The following is a 14,451-nucleotide window of genomic DNA, read 5'->3' on the forward strand; positions in this document are numbered from 1 at the left end:
CAAGACAAGGGAATGAGATAGTGCAAATTGTAGCTAAGGAACAAGGGCAAGGGAAGAAAGTGCAGTGCTGTGTCATTAATGAATAAATGAATGAATGCCATGGAGTGTTGCAAAAAATGACTAGTTGTCTTTTCCCTGCCTAGGCTGAGGGAATGGGGAGGAGGACAAAACCAATTATAGTCTTGGTATTCCTAGAAGTGGTTTTGCAGCAGATTCTCTTTACCCCAGCTGGCCCCCCAAACTCCAACCCCTAGGAATCCTGACACTTCTCCTGCCCTTATTCCATTGCTAGATTGAGTTACTGGGCCTCAGAAGAAACTTGTGGCTGTATTATTGAATGGGTCTTTAATTTTGGTAGATGTGGCCTCACTTCAATTCAGACTTGTCAGAAAGCCAGAGACAGTTTTAAAACTGCAAGAATAGATTTATTAAACACAGTGGAACAATATTCACCTTTACTATTTTATTCTTTCAGCTCCCCAAAATCAGACAGTTCTCTTTTCTCAAATCTTCTCTCTATCTGCTCAATATCATCTCACCTTCCAACCCTGACAGTGCCAGTTCAAACCCTGTCTGAACCTCACCGAACCAAGCCTGTCTTTTGATACAATCTGTTCTCTCTGAGTAATATACCAAGTTTGCCAGCTCTTCCTTCACAGGTTTTCTCTGCCAAATTCAAAGGAGAAGCATGAGGAAAAGAAAGAAGTTCAAATTTTGCCACTGGTTGGAGAAAGTGTCCCAGAATCAGCTTTGTCAGATAGGCATGAGGATGGAGCCAGCTCTCTCAGATAAGTTTAAGGGGAAAATGGGGGGCTGAGAAGGGAGTGTAGCAATGCCATTTTGGTTCTTCAGACTCTTTGAGCCCAAAGAACTGGTATGGCAAAGGGGATTGGCTCTCAGAATCATGGAAGGTGATCTCGAGAGTCGATCCCCAAAGGTTCAATACCTGAAAAGATCCAGACCTTTTTTTTAATCCAGAGTGAACCTGGAAATCTAGGATTAGCCTGAGGTGGTGTTTGCACACCTCAGGATAATCTGGGATCCACCACACATTTTGAGCCTGTCTGGAAGGGCCTTTGGACAATGTAGATAGGGCCAAAGTTGGCTCTTTTTTGCAGTGGTTAGAGATGCAAGACCCCCAAGAAAATGGGAAACCATGAATTTAAAAACCCTGAGCAAAAACCTTTTAGGAATCCTTAGATCTTTCAGTGTGACTCTCTTAAAGAGGACCTAGGTATTCCTAGATTTACTGTATTAATGAAATCCACAAATAATCAAATCCTATACCTTGACTACATTAGAGCCATCAACTCAATCTACAGTATTGTTTGTTTGTTTTTTGTTTTTACAACTGACAGAATCTAACCACTATGATGATTGGGTCGTAGTACATGATAGTCGTAGTACATGATATTATTTTTGAAACTATTCCATAAATCTGGTTTCACTTTCATGTTAAACAGAAACCAAGGGTCCTCCCAGTTTCACCAGTAGAACATGTTGCCTGCTTGAGTTTCAAAGAACCCAAGTGGTAATCCACTTGCACTTCTTGGAACTATTCTATTCAGGTCCTTTGACAAATTCTCTTCTTTAAACCCTTCCTGAGTGTGAACATCTCCTTCCTTCTTCTCCAAACCTGGAAGTCATACTATAAAATCAGACTGTTCATCCCACAACTTCTCTATTTTTATTAGAGGAAACTACTCATAGTCACCATATTTACTGCTAATTGTTACAAAACATCATTTTTGGAAAAGCTCTGATCTCATCATCTCTGCCTTCTAAGGAACCACATGAAACACTCTGCTTCCCAGACTAAAATGTCTCTTAGTTCCTTGTTTTGCTAAAATGTGCAATCTTTGGACTAGCTTCACATGGCATATATAAGTCTGTCTTGCAACAATAGTATGTATTTGTTTTCATTTCTTTAATTTGTCATATCTCAATTTTCTTCCACATTAATGCCCCCCGAGTCATTCATATACCAACCGGAATGATTCCTTAAACACAAACTACAGTGGACCTACCATATCCCCGAAGCTTTGGTTCTGGGACACTGCATGGATAAGATCACGCCCCAATCATGTCACCACAATTTAATTATATGGGGTGTGATGATCCACAGTAGGTTGAATTCACAGATCCAAAGCCCATGGAAGCACCTATTCTTCACAATTATGGTAACATCATCTCCAGTCTGTTTTGTGGTCCTATTTATTCACTTATCCAAACCTATAGGAATACCCTAATGAGAGGGTATATGATCTATTCCAGGTTCAGCACCAGATTTTTAATAGAATGTAAGCAAATATTCCTAATAGATTTCACTGAAATAAATGAGACTTATATGTGCTGAATCTCAGCTATAGTACTATATTTCTTTAATTCAAAGATGCGCTTTTTCATTATATAAATATCTCTTAACATGGAATGCATTTTATAATCAAGGATGTTGAGATATAGAGAGAGAGGGAGAGGGAGAGATTTTTTTCTTTTGGTGGTACTGAAATGATTGTACATTTTGCAATCAATTGACATATTAGAATCGAAGAAATGCGGTATATGTATACAACAGGGAAATGTGATGAGCAGGTACTAAGAGGAAAACATATTCTTTCTTGCAACACCCTTTTCACCCACAATATGGGAACTTTCGTGTTGTTTTTGTCTTTTCCTGAGGATTTTAAAAGTATTTGATCTTGCTTAGGGTCATGTTCAGCTGTTTGTGAAAAATTGGTTTGTTTGTTTGTTTATTAATAAAGTCAGCTTCAACATATGGAGACCCTATGAATGATGGACCTCCACTTCACACTGTCATCAACAGCTCTGCTCAGATCCTGCAAATTCAGGGATGTAGCTTCCTTGATTGAATCTATCTACCTACAATGTAGTCTTCATCTTTTTCTACTACTTTCTCTCATTTCCTATTTATGGCAACCTATCTCAAGATTCTCTTGTCAAGATTTTACAGGAAAGGTTTGCCATTTTTTTTCAGAGGCTGGATTAAAACCTGGTCTCCTAGTAATGTCCATGTTGAATTCATTTTTTTAACCATCATGTGAGTCATGCTATGTCCAAAACACAAGCAACACAGTTCAGTCATCTCGGCCTCTAAGGACAATTCAGGCTTTGTTTTCATTTGGACCCCTGCATTTGTCTTTTTGGCAGTACATAGTACTGCAAAACTCTCCTCCAGCACCACATTTCAAAGAACTGATCTCTTAATACCAGTTTTCTTCACTGTCCAACTTTTACAATCACACAGAGAAACTGGAAATACTATGGCATGGACTATTCTGACTTTAGTATCCAATGATATATCTTTATATAAGAAGATTTATCTAGTTTTTTTTTAAAAAGCTTCCCTTCCAAGTCCTTGACATGTACTGATTAATGTATCACTTATCCAACATAAATGGGCTGGCAGAACGTTGGACAAGCAAAAATGTTGGATAATAAGGAGGGATTAAGGAAAATCCCATTAAACGTCAAATTACGTTATGATTTTACAAATTAAGCACCAAAACATCATGTTTTACAACAAATTGACAGTAAAAGCAGTTCAGTACATGGTAGTGTTATTTAATGATTACTGTATTTACAAATTCAGCACCAAAACATCGCAGTGTATTGAAACAGCTGTGGATCTGGGCGGGAGGCAGACTGCATTGGACAATACAGAACGTTGGATGAGCAAAGGTTGGATAAGTGAGACTTTACTGTATACTTTTCATTACCTTAAGTCTCTTATTTTGCCAACTTGGTATTATGGCTTTGGCTTCAACTCTTACACAAAGCCTGAGTAAATTTCTTAGATTTCAATAAGATTTAAGCAAGTTAACTGCGTGTGGAACTGAGGTTTTATACCTGAATCTGCCACAAATACAGTTTCAACAAACAATGGAAATAGCAGAATGGTTGTAAATCATTAGTAAAGCAAACCATATTTTCAAGTTATTTTTGAATAGATTACTTCAGATATTTTTACAGTTCCTATCATAATTTTATATTTTAAGTAGAAACTACAACTTTGTGCTGGAAGTGATAAAGAGTAGAATTCCACATAAAAATGTTTCTGAAGCCAGGTCTTCTCTGTGCTTTTAAATGAGCACACTGCAATTGTTTGAGCCAAAAAAAGAAAAAGAAAATAATAAAGCCAGTCTTTTTTATAAACAAATCCTTACCCCCAGAAAAATCTTTGCCATAAAACATCAACCGGTTAGACACAAGGAGATTTAAGAAGGAAGGTTTCAAGTTGTTTTTATGCTGTCTCTGAGGGCCAAAATTCAGATCCCCACTCAGCCATGGAAACCTACTGGGTGAGCCTTGGAAAGTTACACTTTCTCAACCTCAAAACAAGGCAAAGGCAACTCCCCTCTGTAGAAATCTTGCCAAGCTTTCAGCTTTTCAAGTGTGGAAATAATTTGAAGATATGCCACAATAACACTGGCTTCACCACGCTTATCAATCTGAATTCCTGGCAGACAGTGGCAAATACATTCTTCATGCACTGCTAATTATAAAAAAAATCTAGACTTGGAAGTTGTTACAAAATATTTCTGGTATGTAATGCAAGGCTAGAAAATCACATTGCAGTAACACTGAAGGCTACAATCTTATACACAACTCTCTGAAAGAGTAAACTGTCTTTTAACCCTAGTGTAAATCCCATTTAATTTAATTTAACTGTCTTCTAACTAAATATACTGTTTGCATCTTAATTTGTATATTGTGTTTTAGGAAACAATTACCCTTCAAGACATCACACATGTCATAAAATGCAATACAACACTCATAAAACATAATAAAATGATCATCTGATTAAAACCATATTACACTTACTTAAAAGTAGCAGTTAAAATATCAACAGCGATTCATAAAAACAACAATTTATGCAAAGGCTGAACTCAAATCTGTTTTACATTGATTCTTGAAAGGTTCCAAGAATGCTTCCCTCATATTTCCCAAATAGTGACTCCACCATTTGATAACTGTAGAATCATTATATAAAAAGCCTTGTCCTCAGTATGTATCAGCCTAATATAGATGGCCCAAACAGAATGTATGAGGTAATACTTGGTATTAAATCATGAGAAAGTTTGCTTGTATCTTTATTTTATCTGTATTTGGAAAGGTTTGCAATTTAACTAAGAATTCTACATTCTCAGCAACAGAGACTATAGCTATTTAAATTGGTTAAAAATTAATGGACAGGAATAGCTGGTCCTGAATACTTGTTCGGAAATTGGACTACAAATTGAAAATACTTCAAAATGTTGGCTTTTCCATAAATATACTCAATGACCTTAAACATGCTATCTCACCGCTTCTGCCTCCATGCTTTACAGGCAGTCCCCAAGTTATGGACAAAATAGGTTCTGTAGGATTGTTCTTAAGTTGAATTTGCATGTAAGTCAAAACAAGTAAAATTTTAAGTGTAACTCCAGCCAAAAATATATATTTGTTAGCTTCGGATAGTACACACTGTGGTGTTTATTTTGCTGTTTGTGCCCCTGTTAAGAAGACTGCATCTCACGTTCTGCCTCTATGATAATTGGATTTTGAAAAAAAAATGGCTTGTTGTGGAAAAAAGGATTGATAATAAAGCTTCATTTGAGACACCTTTCCCCCATGATAAGGTTTTCAGTGGTCAATTTCCCTTCTTAGGGGTGGATTTCCCTTCCTAGCCGCTCAGAGTCCTTTCAGGGAAAGGGTGCAGGATACAAATAAAGCTTTTAGTTTTATTATTTGAAACACAACAAGATGAGTCCACAGCAAACAAGATCATTCTGCTGGCTGTTGTATTGGATCACATGTCAGACATTTCTCAAGTGTCTAGGACTGTGTGATGTATCAGCGAATAATGCATGCAGATCCCAGTAAGGTGGCCTTTTGCAGCTGGCAGATGGTAATTTTGTCAGCGCTGATTGTATTTAAGTGCATGTCAAGATCTTTAGGCACTGCACCCAGTGTGCCGATCACCACTGGGACCTCCTTTACTGGCTTGTGCCAGAGTCTTTGCAGTTTAATCTTTAAATCCTTGTATCGTGTCAGCTTTTCCAGTTGTTTCTCTTCAATCCTGCTGTCGCCTGGGATTGCAACATCAACAATCCATAGTATTATTATTATTATTATTATTATTATTATTATTATTATTTCACTCTTCCTGTTGTATCATCCCCATGAGTCATTTGTAAGTCAGGTGTTTGTAACTCGGGGACTGCCTGCATACAGACAACCTGTATATTATCTAAAGATAATATCACAATTGATATGAAGCTCTTAACCATTGTAAAATGTGTAAAAGTATCAGTATTAAATATCATTAGTTAGAGACTGAAATAGCTGGAAAGGGAACATCTCCAAAGTGGAGCAATGGATGATGTAAAAGATACCTGAAAACTCTCAGAACCTCTGCTAAAGTAGAAAATACTGGGTCTGATGGACAAATGTAGTATAGAAGATTTCTCCATTCTGCATTTTGAGGGGCAACTTAATGTTACTATTGAATGGCAGCTCTCATGATCCCCCACCAGCGAGTATGCCAGCTGGGACTAATGGGAGCATCAGACTAACAACACCCGAAGGGGCCAAAGTAATGGTGTCTATGACCTTTCACATTAGTGACATGGTGAATCAAGTCTGAATTTTAGACCAAACTATAGTGGTACTATCTATGGTTCTGAACTCAATTCCCAAAGTAGCTTCAATACTTTGGACAGCTTCTTTAACATTCAGACTAAACCCTAGGGTGGATTTAGTGCCCCGCTGATATACAAGTCCCTACCTATCACCAGCCATATGTTACCAACTACTGTTCTGTAACTATTTAGATATAAATCCTATAAATAGTATCAAAGAGTGTGGCTTGACTCTTATGACTGCTTCTTTGGGAAGCAATTTCAGCAAACACAAACATTGTCGTTGATATTGTTGTGTGCCTTCAAGTCATTTCTGACTTATGGTGACCCATGAGTTTTCTTGGCAAGATCTGTTCAGGGGAGGTTTGCTGTTGGCATATTTCCTAGCAAATATGTTTATCGTTCGACAAAAAGGAAAGGTGTGGAGAAGCTTGACAGTATTATTGTTTTGACTTCTGCACAACCCTGTTGTGTAAAGAACAATTTTCCATTTGCAATTTCAAGGACCTTTAACCAGCTCCTATCTTACAGACACATATGTTTAAGTTCCAGAAAAGTGCAAAATCACTCATTTAATGCAAGTTAAAACAAGTTCAACAAGCATTAATGAGATTCCCTAAATAACTGTGAAGTGTTAAGAAAATTATGTGGTGGTTTTGCTTTACCTCTTATATCAGAAGTTATAGTAACAAAGAAACTATAAATCAAAAGCAAGTTCCATTGAAGACATACAAATCAAATTAAGAACTGATTAATAACAGTACCCATTAGGAAGAGTTTGTCTTTTCTTGAAAAGTTTTATTTTAAATTAAATAAACACCATCTAATACCATTAAGTTGTAGGGCCCATATCAATAGTCCAATAAATGGATACTGAATAATCATCTAAGCAAAATCAAAGCTCAACTATAGAGCACACTACCATGACCCTAATGATAAGACATATAGTAAAAGGTAAAGATTCCCCCTTGACACTGAATCTAGTCATGTCCGCCTCTGGGAGGTGGTGCTCATCTCCATTTCTAAGCCAAAGAGCTGGTGTTGTCTATAGACACTTCCAAGGTCATGTGGCCAGCATGACTGCACGGAGTGCCATTACCTTCCCACAGAAATGGTACCTATTGATTAACTCACATTTGCATGTTTTCAAACTGCTAGGTTCTTACTGTAGGAGTCTATACCCCAACCACAAAATTATTTTTGTTGCTATGTCATAACTGTAATTGTGCTACTGTTATGAATCGCAATGTAAATATCTGGTAAAGGTAAAGGTAAAGGTAGTCCCCTGACATTAAGTCCAGTCATGTCTGACTCTGGGGTGTGGTGCTCATCTCCATTTCTAAGCCGAAGAGCCAGCATTGTCCGTAGACACCTCCAAGGTCATGTGGCTGGCATGACTACATGGAGCACCGTTACCTTCCCGCCGGAGCGGTACCTATTGATCTACTCACATTTGAATGTTTTCGAACTGCTAGATTGGCAGAAGCTAGGGCTGACAGCGGAAGCTCACGCCGCTCCCCGGAATCGAACCTGCAACCTTTCGATCAACAAGCTCAGCAGCTCAGTGCTTTAACCCACTGCGCCACCGGGGGCTCCAAATATCTGGTATGCAGGATGTATTTTCTTTCTCTGGACCAAATTTGGCACAAATACCCAATACGCCCAAATACTGCTGGGTTTGGGGAGAGATTCATTTTGTAATTTAGGAGTTGGGATTTATAGTTCACCTACAATCAAATAGCATTCTGAAATCCACCAACAATGGATGGGCATTGATGGGCACTGACCTTGAGTTTTGGAGTTGTAGTTCACCTACATCCAGAGAGCACTGTAGACTCAAACAATGATGGATCTCGACCAAACTTGGCACGAATACTTAATATGCCCAAATGTGAACACTGGAGGAGTTTGGGGAAAACAGACCTTGACATTTGGTCTATTTGGAAGTTGTAGTTGCTGGGATTTACAGTTCACTCACAATCAAAGAGCCCTTTGAACCCCACCAACGATAGAATTGGGCCAAACTTCCCACACAGAACCGCTACGACCAACAGAAAATACTGTGTTTTCTGGTGGTCTTTGGTGACTCCTCTGACCCCCACTCATCACCCACCCAGGGGTCCTGACCCCCAGGTTGAGAAAAACTGCTGTAAGAGTTCCATCCCACAGACGAACCAGATGATGAAGGTGGTAAAAAATTCTACCATTCTCATGCAAAGCAGAGATGCCTTCCTTGGCTCAAGGACAAAGGTTAGTGTGATCAGTTTCCTTTGAATGCAGTGCTGAGTTTTCTGAGTCTTTTGATCGCTTTCCTCGGGCCTTCTGCATCCATTCTTGTTGGAGACTGATCCCTATGCTGCTCTTTGATCTGCAGTCCTAGCACTCCCAGGTGCCATATGTCATCACATTAAGAACCAGCAACAATATGAATTTCTCTGCACAAGGCACAGTTTACCAGCTCACACAACAGAAAGGGATTATTTTTTGCCCCTAGTAAACACACAGGGGTTATTGCTTTGAGCTAATGTCTTCAAAGCGATGTGTTATTTTATACGGTGTTTGGGTTTTCCTCTCCCAACTCCCCCCCCCCCCCTTGTCTTTATGCCTGTTTGGCTTGTTTGCTTCGAGATGAAATCATGTCCTTCTGGTTAACAAGGAAACTACTAAAACATTTTCCCCTTACATTAGCATTCACCACTGGAAAGCAGGGTGTTTAATAGCCTAAATTTAGGCAGCCTCCATTCAACGTGCGGTTTCATGTGGCATCTAGCCTTTCTGTTTGCTAAGTATCCCTTTAAATGACTTTGTAATACAAGATCAAGGGAGCCAGGAAGGCCTTAAAAATCTGAATAATGTGTATCATATGGAGTTCGGAGGCTAAGCAAATTACACACCCCAAAGCTGCCCTCTGTATGAAAGGAGCCTTTCTCCCCAGTCTGCTCAACCCGAACCCAGGGGAACTTGCTTTTGAGAGTTTTCTAAACATTTCAGTGAACTTGAAAGCCTGAAAATTATTACTGTTTCCTATGCAGATGAACTAGTTTCCAGCCTTTATGTAAAAATAACCAGTTCCTTTGCCATAAAGCCTCACCAGACAGAGGCCAACCTGGGAGGGACAGAAGGGGAGGGTGATCATAAGTGCCATATCGGGACCTTTCAGGAGACACAATTAACCTATCCTCTCTCTTTCAGCTTCCTAATTGGTGCCCTTTTACCTATCCTGCCTCAGTTAACAAGGTCAACAAGTTCCCTGGGGTGACCAATGACACCGAGAAGTCAAGCCGCCAACTCTTATTCATTTTGGCTTCAATCTCCCAAAGGTTCACTCTGACCAAGCGAGATGGTCCTTTCCCCACCGGCCACCTCCCAAGATGCCCAATCTTTGCAAACAGGAGCGGTGGCAAACTTGTCCTTAGTTTCTAGCATGAGAGCACAGTGGCACTTAAAAGAAGCCATCACCCAGGATTTCCAGGACAAGCTTTTGAGAGTTGACAAAAGCAGAAGGAAAATCCAGCCTTGGGCACAACCAGGGGTTGCTCATTTCCTTAAGCCTATGGGGCATGTTGCAACTGCAGACTTTCAATGAGGATGTCTACACCAATAGTTCCCAATGTGTGGTCCATGGGCCATCAGTGGCCTGCAAGAACTAAAATATGTTATGCGGCCTCATCTTTACTACACCACTGCAATGAGAGCGACTGGTCTTGCAAAACCCTCTTATAGTGCTGAGGCTTATTAAAAATGGTTTTCTGTGGGTGAGCAGATGGCGACTATTGGATGGCATATGTTCTGTACCAGAAACTAGAGCTGGTGTGGTGTATCCAATGCAATTATCTGAATCAGCACTTCAAATAAATAAACCAAATCTACAGTTAGCCAAAAACTGATTTGTAATCCTTTTGGTACTAATGTTGGAAAGTGATCCCTGGTCAAATGGTCTGTGATCAAAGTGGTCCCTGGTCAAAAAAAAAAAAAAAAAAAAAAAGGTTGGGAACCACTGGTCTACACTGTAGAATCCAGTTAGCTTGACACAACTTTAACTGCTTTGGCTCAATGCTAAGGAATCCTGGGCATCGTAGCCTGGGTCTACACTGCCATATAATACACTTTGGTCAGTGTATACCAGGCATGGGCAAACTTGGCAGCTATTAGGAATTGTGGGAGTTGTCCAAAACACCTGGAAGGTCCAAGTTTTCCCACTTCTGGTGTAGACCCATATAATGCAGACTGAAGATGGCCTAGTATAGACTCCTATAGTCAGAATTGTATGTGTCTACAACAGGCGTGGGTAAACTTGGGCCCTCCGGGTGTTTTGGACTTCACCTCCCACAATTCCTAATAGCCAGTAGGAATTGTGGGAGTTGTTAGGAGGGCCAAAGTTTGCTCTTGCCTGGTGTAGACCCATATAATACAGTCTCCATTATATGGGTCTACAACCAGAAGTGGGCAAACTTGGGCCCTCCAGGTGTTTTGGACTTTCATTCCCACAATTTTTAACAGTCAGTAGGCCTTTAGGAATTGTGGGAGTTGAAGACCAAAATACCAGGAAGGCCCAAGTTTGCCCATGCCTGGTTTTCAGTGATTTTATAATGCAGTTCCAAACCAGCTGAAGTCCAAAACACCTGGGGGGTCCAAGTTTGCCAACTTCTGGGGTAGAACCATATAATGCAGACTGTAGGAGTCTACACCAGGTATGGGTGAACTTCAGCCCTCCAAATGTTTTGGTTTTCCAACTCCCACAATTCCTAACAGACTACCGGCTATAAGGAATTATGGGAGTTGAAGCCCAAAACACCTAGAAGGCCCAAGTTTGCCCACTTCTGGTGTAGACCCATAAAATAATGAAGACTATTAGAGTCTACACCAGGCATGGGCAAACTTCAGCCCTCCAGGTGTTTTGGACTTAAACTCCCACAATTCCTACCGGCCCATTAGGAATTTTGGGAGTTGAAGTCCAAAACACTCAGAGGACCCAAGCTTGCTCACTTCTAGTGTAGATCCATATAATGATGCAAACTGAAGGAGTCTACAATGACGATATAATGCAGTTCCAAACCACTTGGAGGACCCAAGTTTGTCCACTTCTGGTGTAGGCCCATATAATAATGCAGACTGTAAGAGTCTACAGCAGGCATGAGCAAACTTGGGCCCTCCAGGTGTTTTGGACTTAAACTCCCACAATTCCTAACAGCTTACTGGCTATTTGGAATTGTGTGAGTTGAAGTCCAAAACACCTAGAGGGCCCAAGTTTGCCCATTCTGGTGCAGACTCATATAATAATGCAGACTGTAGGAGTCTACACTGAGCATATAATGCAGTTCCAACACAGCTGAAATCCAAAACACCTGGAGCGCCAAAGTTTGCCCACTACTAGTGTAGACCTATATAATAATGCAGACTGTAAGAGTCTCCACTGACTATATAATGCAGTTCCAAACCAGCTGAAGTCCAAAACGCAGGAGTCTAGGTTAAAGGTAAAGGCTTTCCCTTGACATTAAGTCCAGCCGTGTCCGATTCTGGGGGGTTGGTTCTCATCTCCATTTCTAAGCTGAAGAGCCAATGTTGTCCATAGACACCTCCAAGGTCATGTGGCTGGCATGACTGCATGGAAAGCTGTTACCTTCCTGCTGGAGTGGTACCTATTGATCTACTCACATCTAAGTTGGCAGAAGCTGGAGTTAGCAGTAGAAGCTCACACCGCTCCTCAAATTTGAACCTGCAACCTTTTGGTCAACAAGCTCAGCAGCTCAGCAGTTTAACCCACTGTGCCACAGGAGTCTACAATGACTATATAATGCAGTTCCAAACCAGCTAAAGTCTAAAACCCTGGAGGGCCCAAGTTTGCCCACTTTTGGTACAGACCCATACAATAATGCAGACTGTAAGAATCTACACTGACTATACAATGCAGTTCCAAACCAGCTGAAGTCCAAAACACCTGGAGGGCCAAAGTTTGCCCACTTCTGGTGCAGACCCATATAATAGTGCAGACTGTAAGGATCTACAACAGGTGTCCTTAAGCTAAGGCCCGGGGGCCAGATATGGCCCTCCAAAGTCATTTACCCGGCCCTCGCTCAGGGTCAAACTAAGTCTGAAATCACTTGAAAGCACACAACAACAATCCTATATCATCAGCCAAAAGCAGGTCTACATTTCCAATTGAAATACTAATAAGTTTATATTTGTTAAAATTGTCCTTCATTTTAATTATTGTATTGCTTTTTTTTTTTTTTTTGCACTACAAATAAGATATGTGCAGTGTGCTTAGGAATTCATTCATGTTTCTTTCAAATTATAATCCGGCCCTCCAACAGTTTGAGGGACTGTGACCTGGCCCTCTATTTTAAAAGTTTGAGGACCTCTGGTCTACACTGACTATATAATGCAGTTCCAAACCATAGTTTGGATCCAGCCATAGTTTGGTGAGACACCAGCACTCTTTGGTGGAGAAGGCTCCACACTTTGTCCAGTGACAACTCTCCAGATCCCATAGCCTTGCGCCCTGGCAGTGGAAGCCTTCATTCTACAGTGCAGATGGGCCCTCAGCCTGTTGCCCTCTCCTCCTCCTTCTTCGTGGGGAGGAGGAGGGGGCTGGGAATCCACGTGTGGGCGCCTCCCAGGCCCCGCAGCAGGGCGCCTCCTTACCGTTCTGCTCCTTGGCGCTGGAGAACTGGAACTTGCTGCTGAGGTTCAGCTCGGCTTGCGCCGCCAGGGCAGATGTCAGCCAGAAGAGCCCGAAGAGGAGCATTTGGGCAAGGCGGGGTGGGGAGGGCGAGAGTCGGAGCCTTCTCACGAGCCACGCAGCAAGCACACGGAGAGCCTTGTTTCCCCCCCTTCAAGAAGTCCTCCCCTTCTTGTTTTCAGCCCCGCCACCAGCCCACAAAGGCTGCCCCGCCGGAGAGGAGGACGCGGTGGCAGCAGCAGAGTAGTTTCCACATAATCCCATCCAAAAGTTTCTTCCCCCTCGGGTGTCTCACTCTCCCTCCCTTTTTGTCCCCTTCCTTTTGGGTTTAGAGCATAATCCAGAGCAACGCTGACCAAAGTTGGGAAGGGGGCTCCAAGAAGCACCTGTCAGCTCTGAAGAAAGACCCAAACTGAAGGAGGAAGGGGGGGAAAAACACCCCAGCGCCGCCTTCTCCTCCTCCTTGAGTTGCCCCACTTCCCTCGCCGGGTGCAGTTCAGCCCCAAGCCGGGCTCGAGGCGCTGCGGCTGCTTGCCTCCTTCTCCCTCTCGGCTCCTTCACGTGTTCCTGCCATTCCCCTTCATCGCCTCCTGACTTGAAGTGGGAGGGAAGAGGCAGAAAAGTGGGTGGGAGGGGAAAGGAGAGAAAGGAGGGAGGGAGGGAAAGAAAGAAAGCAAGAAAGGAGGAGAAGAAAACGCCAAGGCTCCGAAAGCACCTGGGTTCAGTTCAGCTTGGCGAGAGAAGAAAGGAGGACGAGGAGGAGGAGGGCATGCCAAGCAAGCAAGCAAGCTCTTGACCTCAGTGCTGCTGCTTCCCACCTCCGTAGAGTAGAAAAGAGAGGGGGGGGGGCTCTCTTCTACTCCGAAGTATGTTCTGCTCCACCCCAAATTCTCCCCCTCCCTCTCTCCCGGGTCTCTCCTCCCCGTCAGAGCCTTCTAAGGACTGAGCGCAACTTTCTTTCCCGGCTCCTCTCTCTTTCTCTCTCTCTCTCGTGAGCCAACTCGAGACCCTGCTTCCCCCAGTGTTTTGCCTCCAGGTCTGGCGGGAAAAGGTTGGGAAGGAGAGCTGTGAGTTTCCCGACCTGTCTGGCCATGTTTCCAGAAGCATGCTCTCCTGACGTTTCGCCTG

General features: G+C 42.0%; 1 protein-coding gene across 1 annotated transcript in view; it reads right to left on the bottom strand.

Moving 5' to 3' along the window:
* PDGFC (platelet derived growth factor C) overlaps window positions 1–14,165 on the bottom strand; it is a 119,360-nt gene extending 105,195 nt beyond the window's left edge. Inside the window, exon 1 of the mRNA XM_060778792.2 lies at window positions 13,287–14,165. Coding sequence (XP_060634775.1) covers window positions 13,287–13,389 — 103 coding nt within the window. The 5' untranslated portion in view covers window positions 13,390–14,165. The remainder of the gene's footprint in view (window positions 1–13,286) is intronic.
* Window positions 14,166–14,451: the final 286 nt, after the last annotated feature.

Source organism: Anolis sagrei, chromosome 5, assembly GCF_037176765.1.
Source record: "Anolis sagrei isolate rAnoSag1 chromosome 5, rAnoSag1.mat, whole genome shotgun sequence".
NCBI classification, from domain to species: domain Eukaryota; kingdom Metazoa; phylum Chordata; class Lepidosauria; order Squamata; family Dactyloidae; genus Anolis; species Anolis sagrei.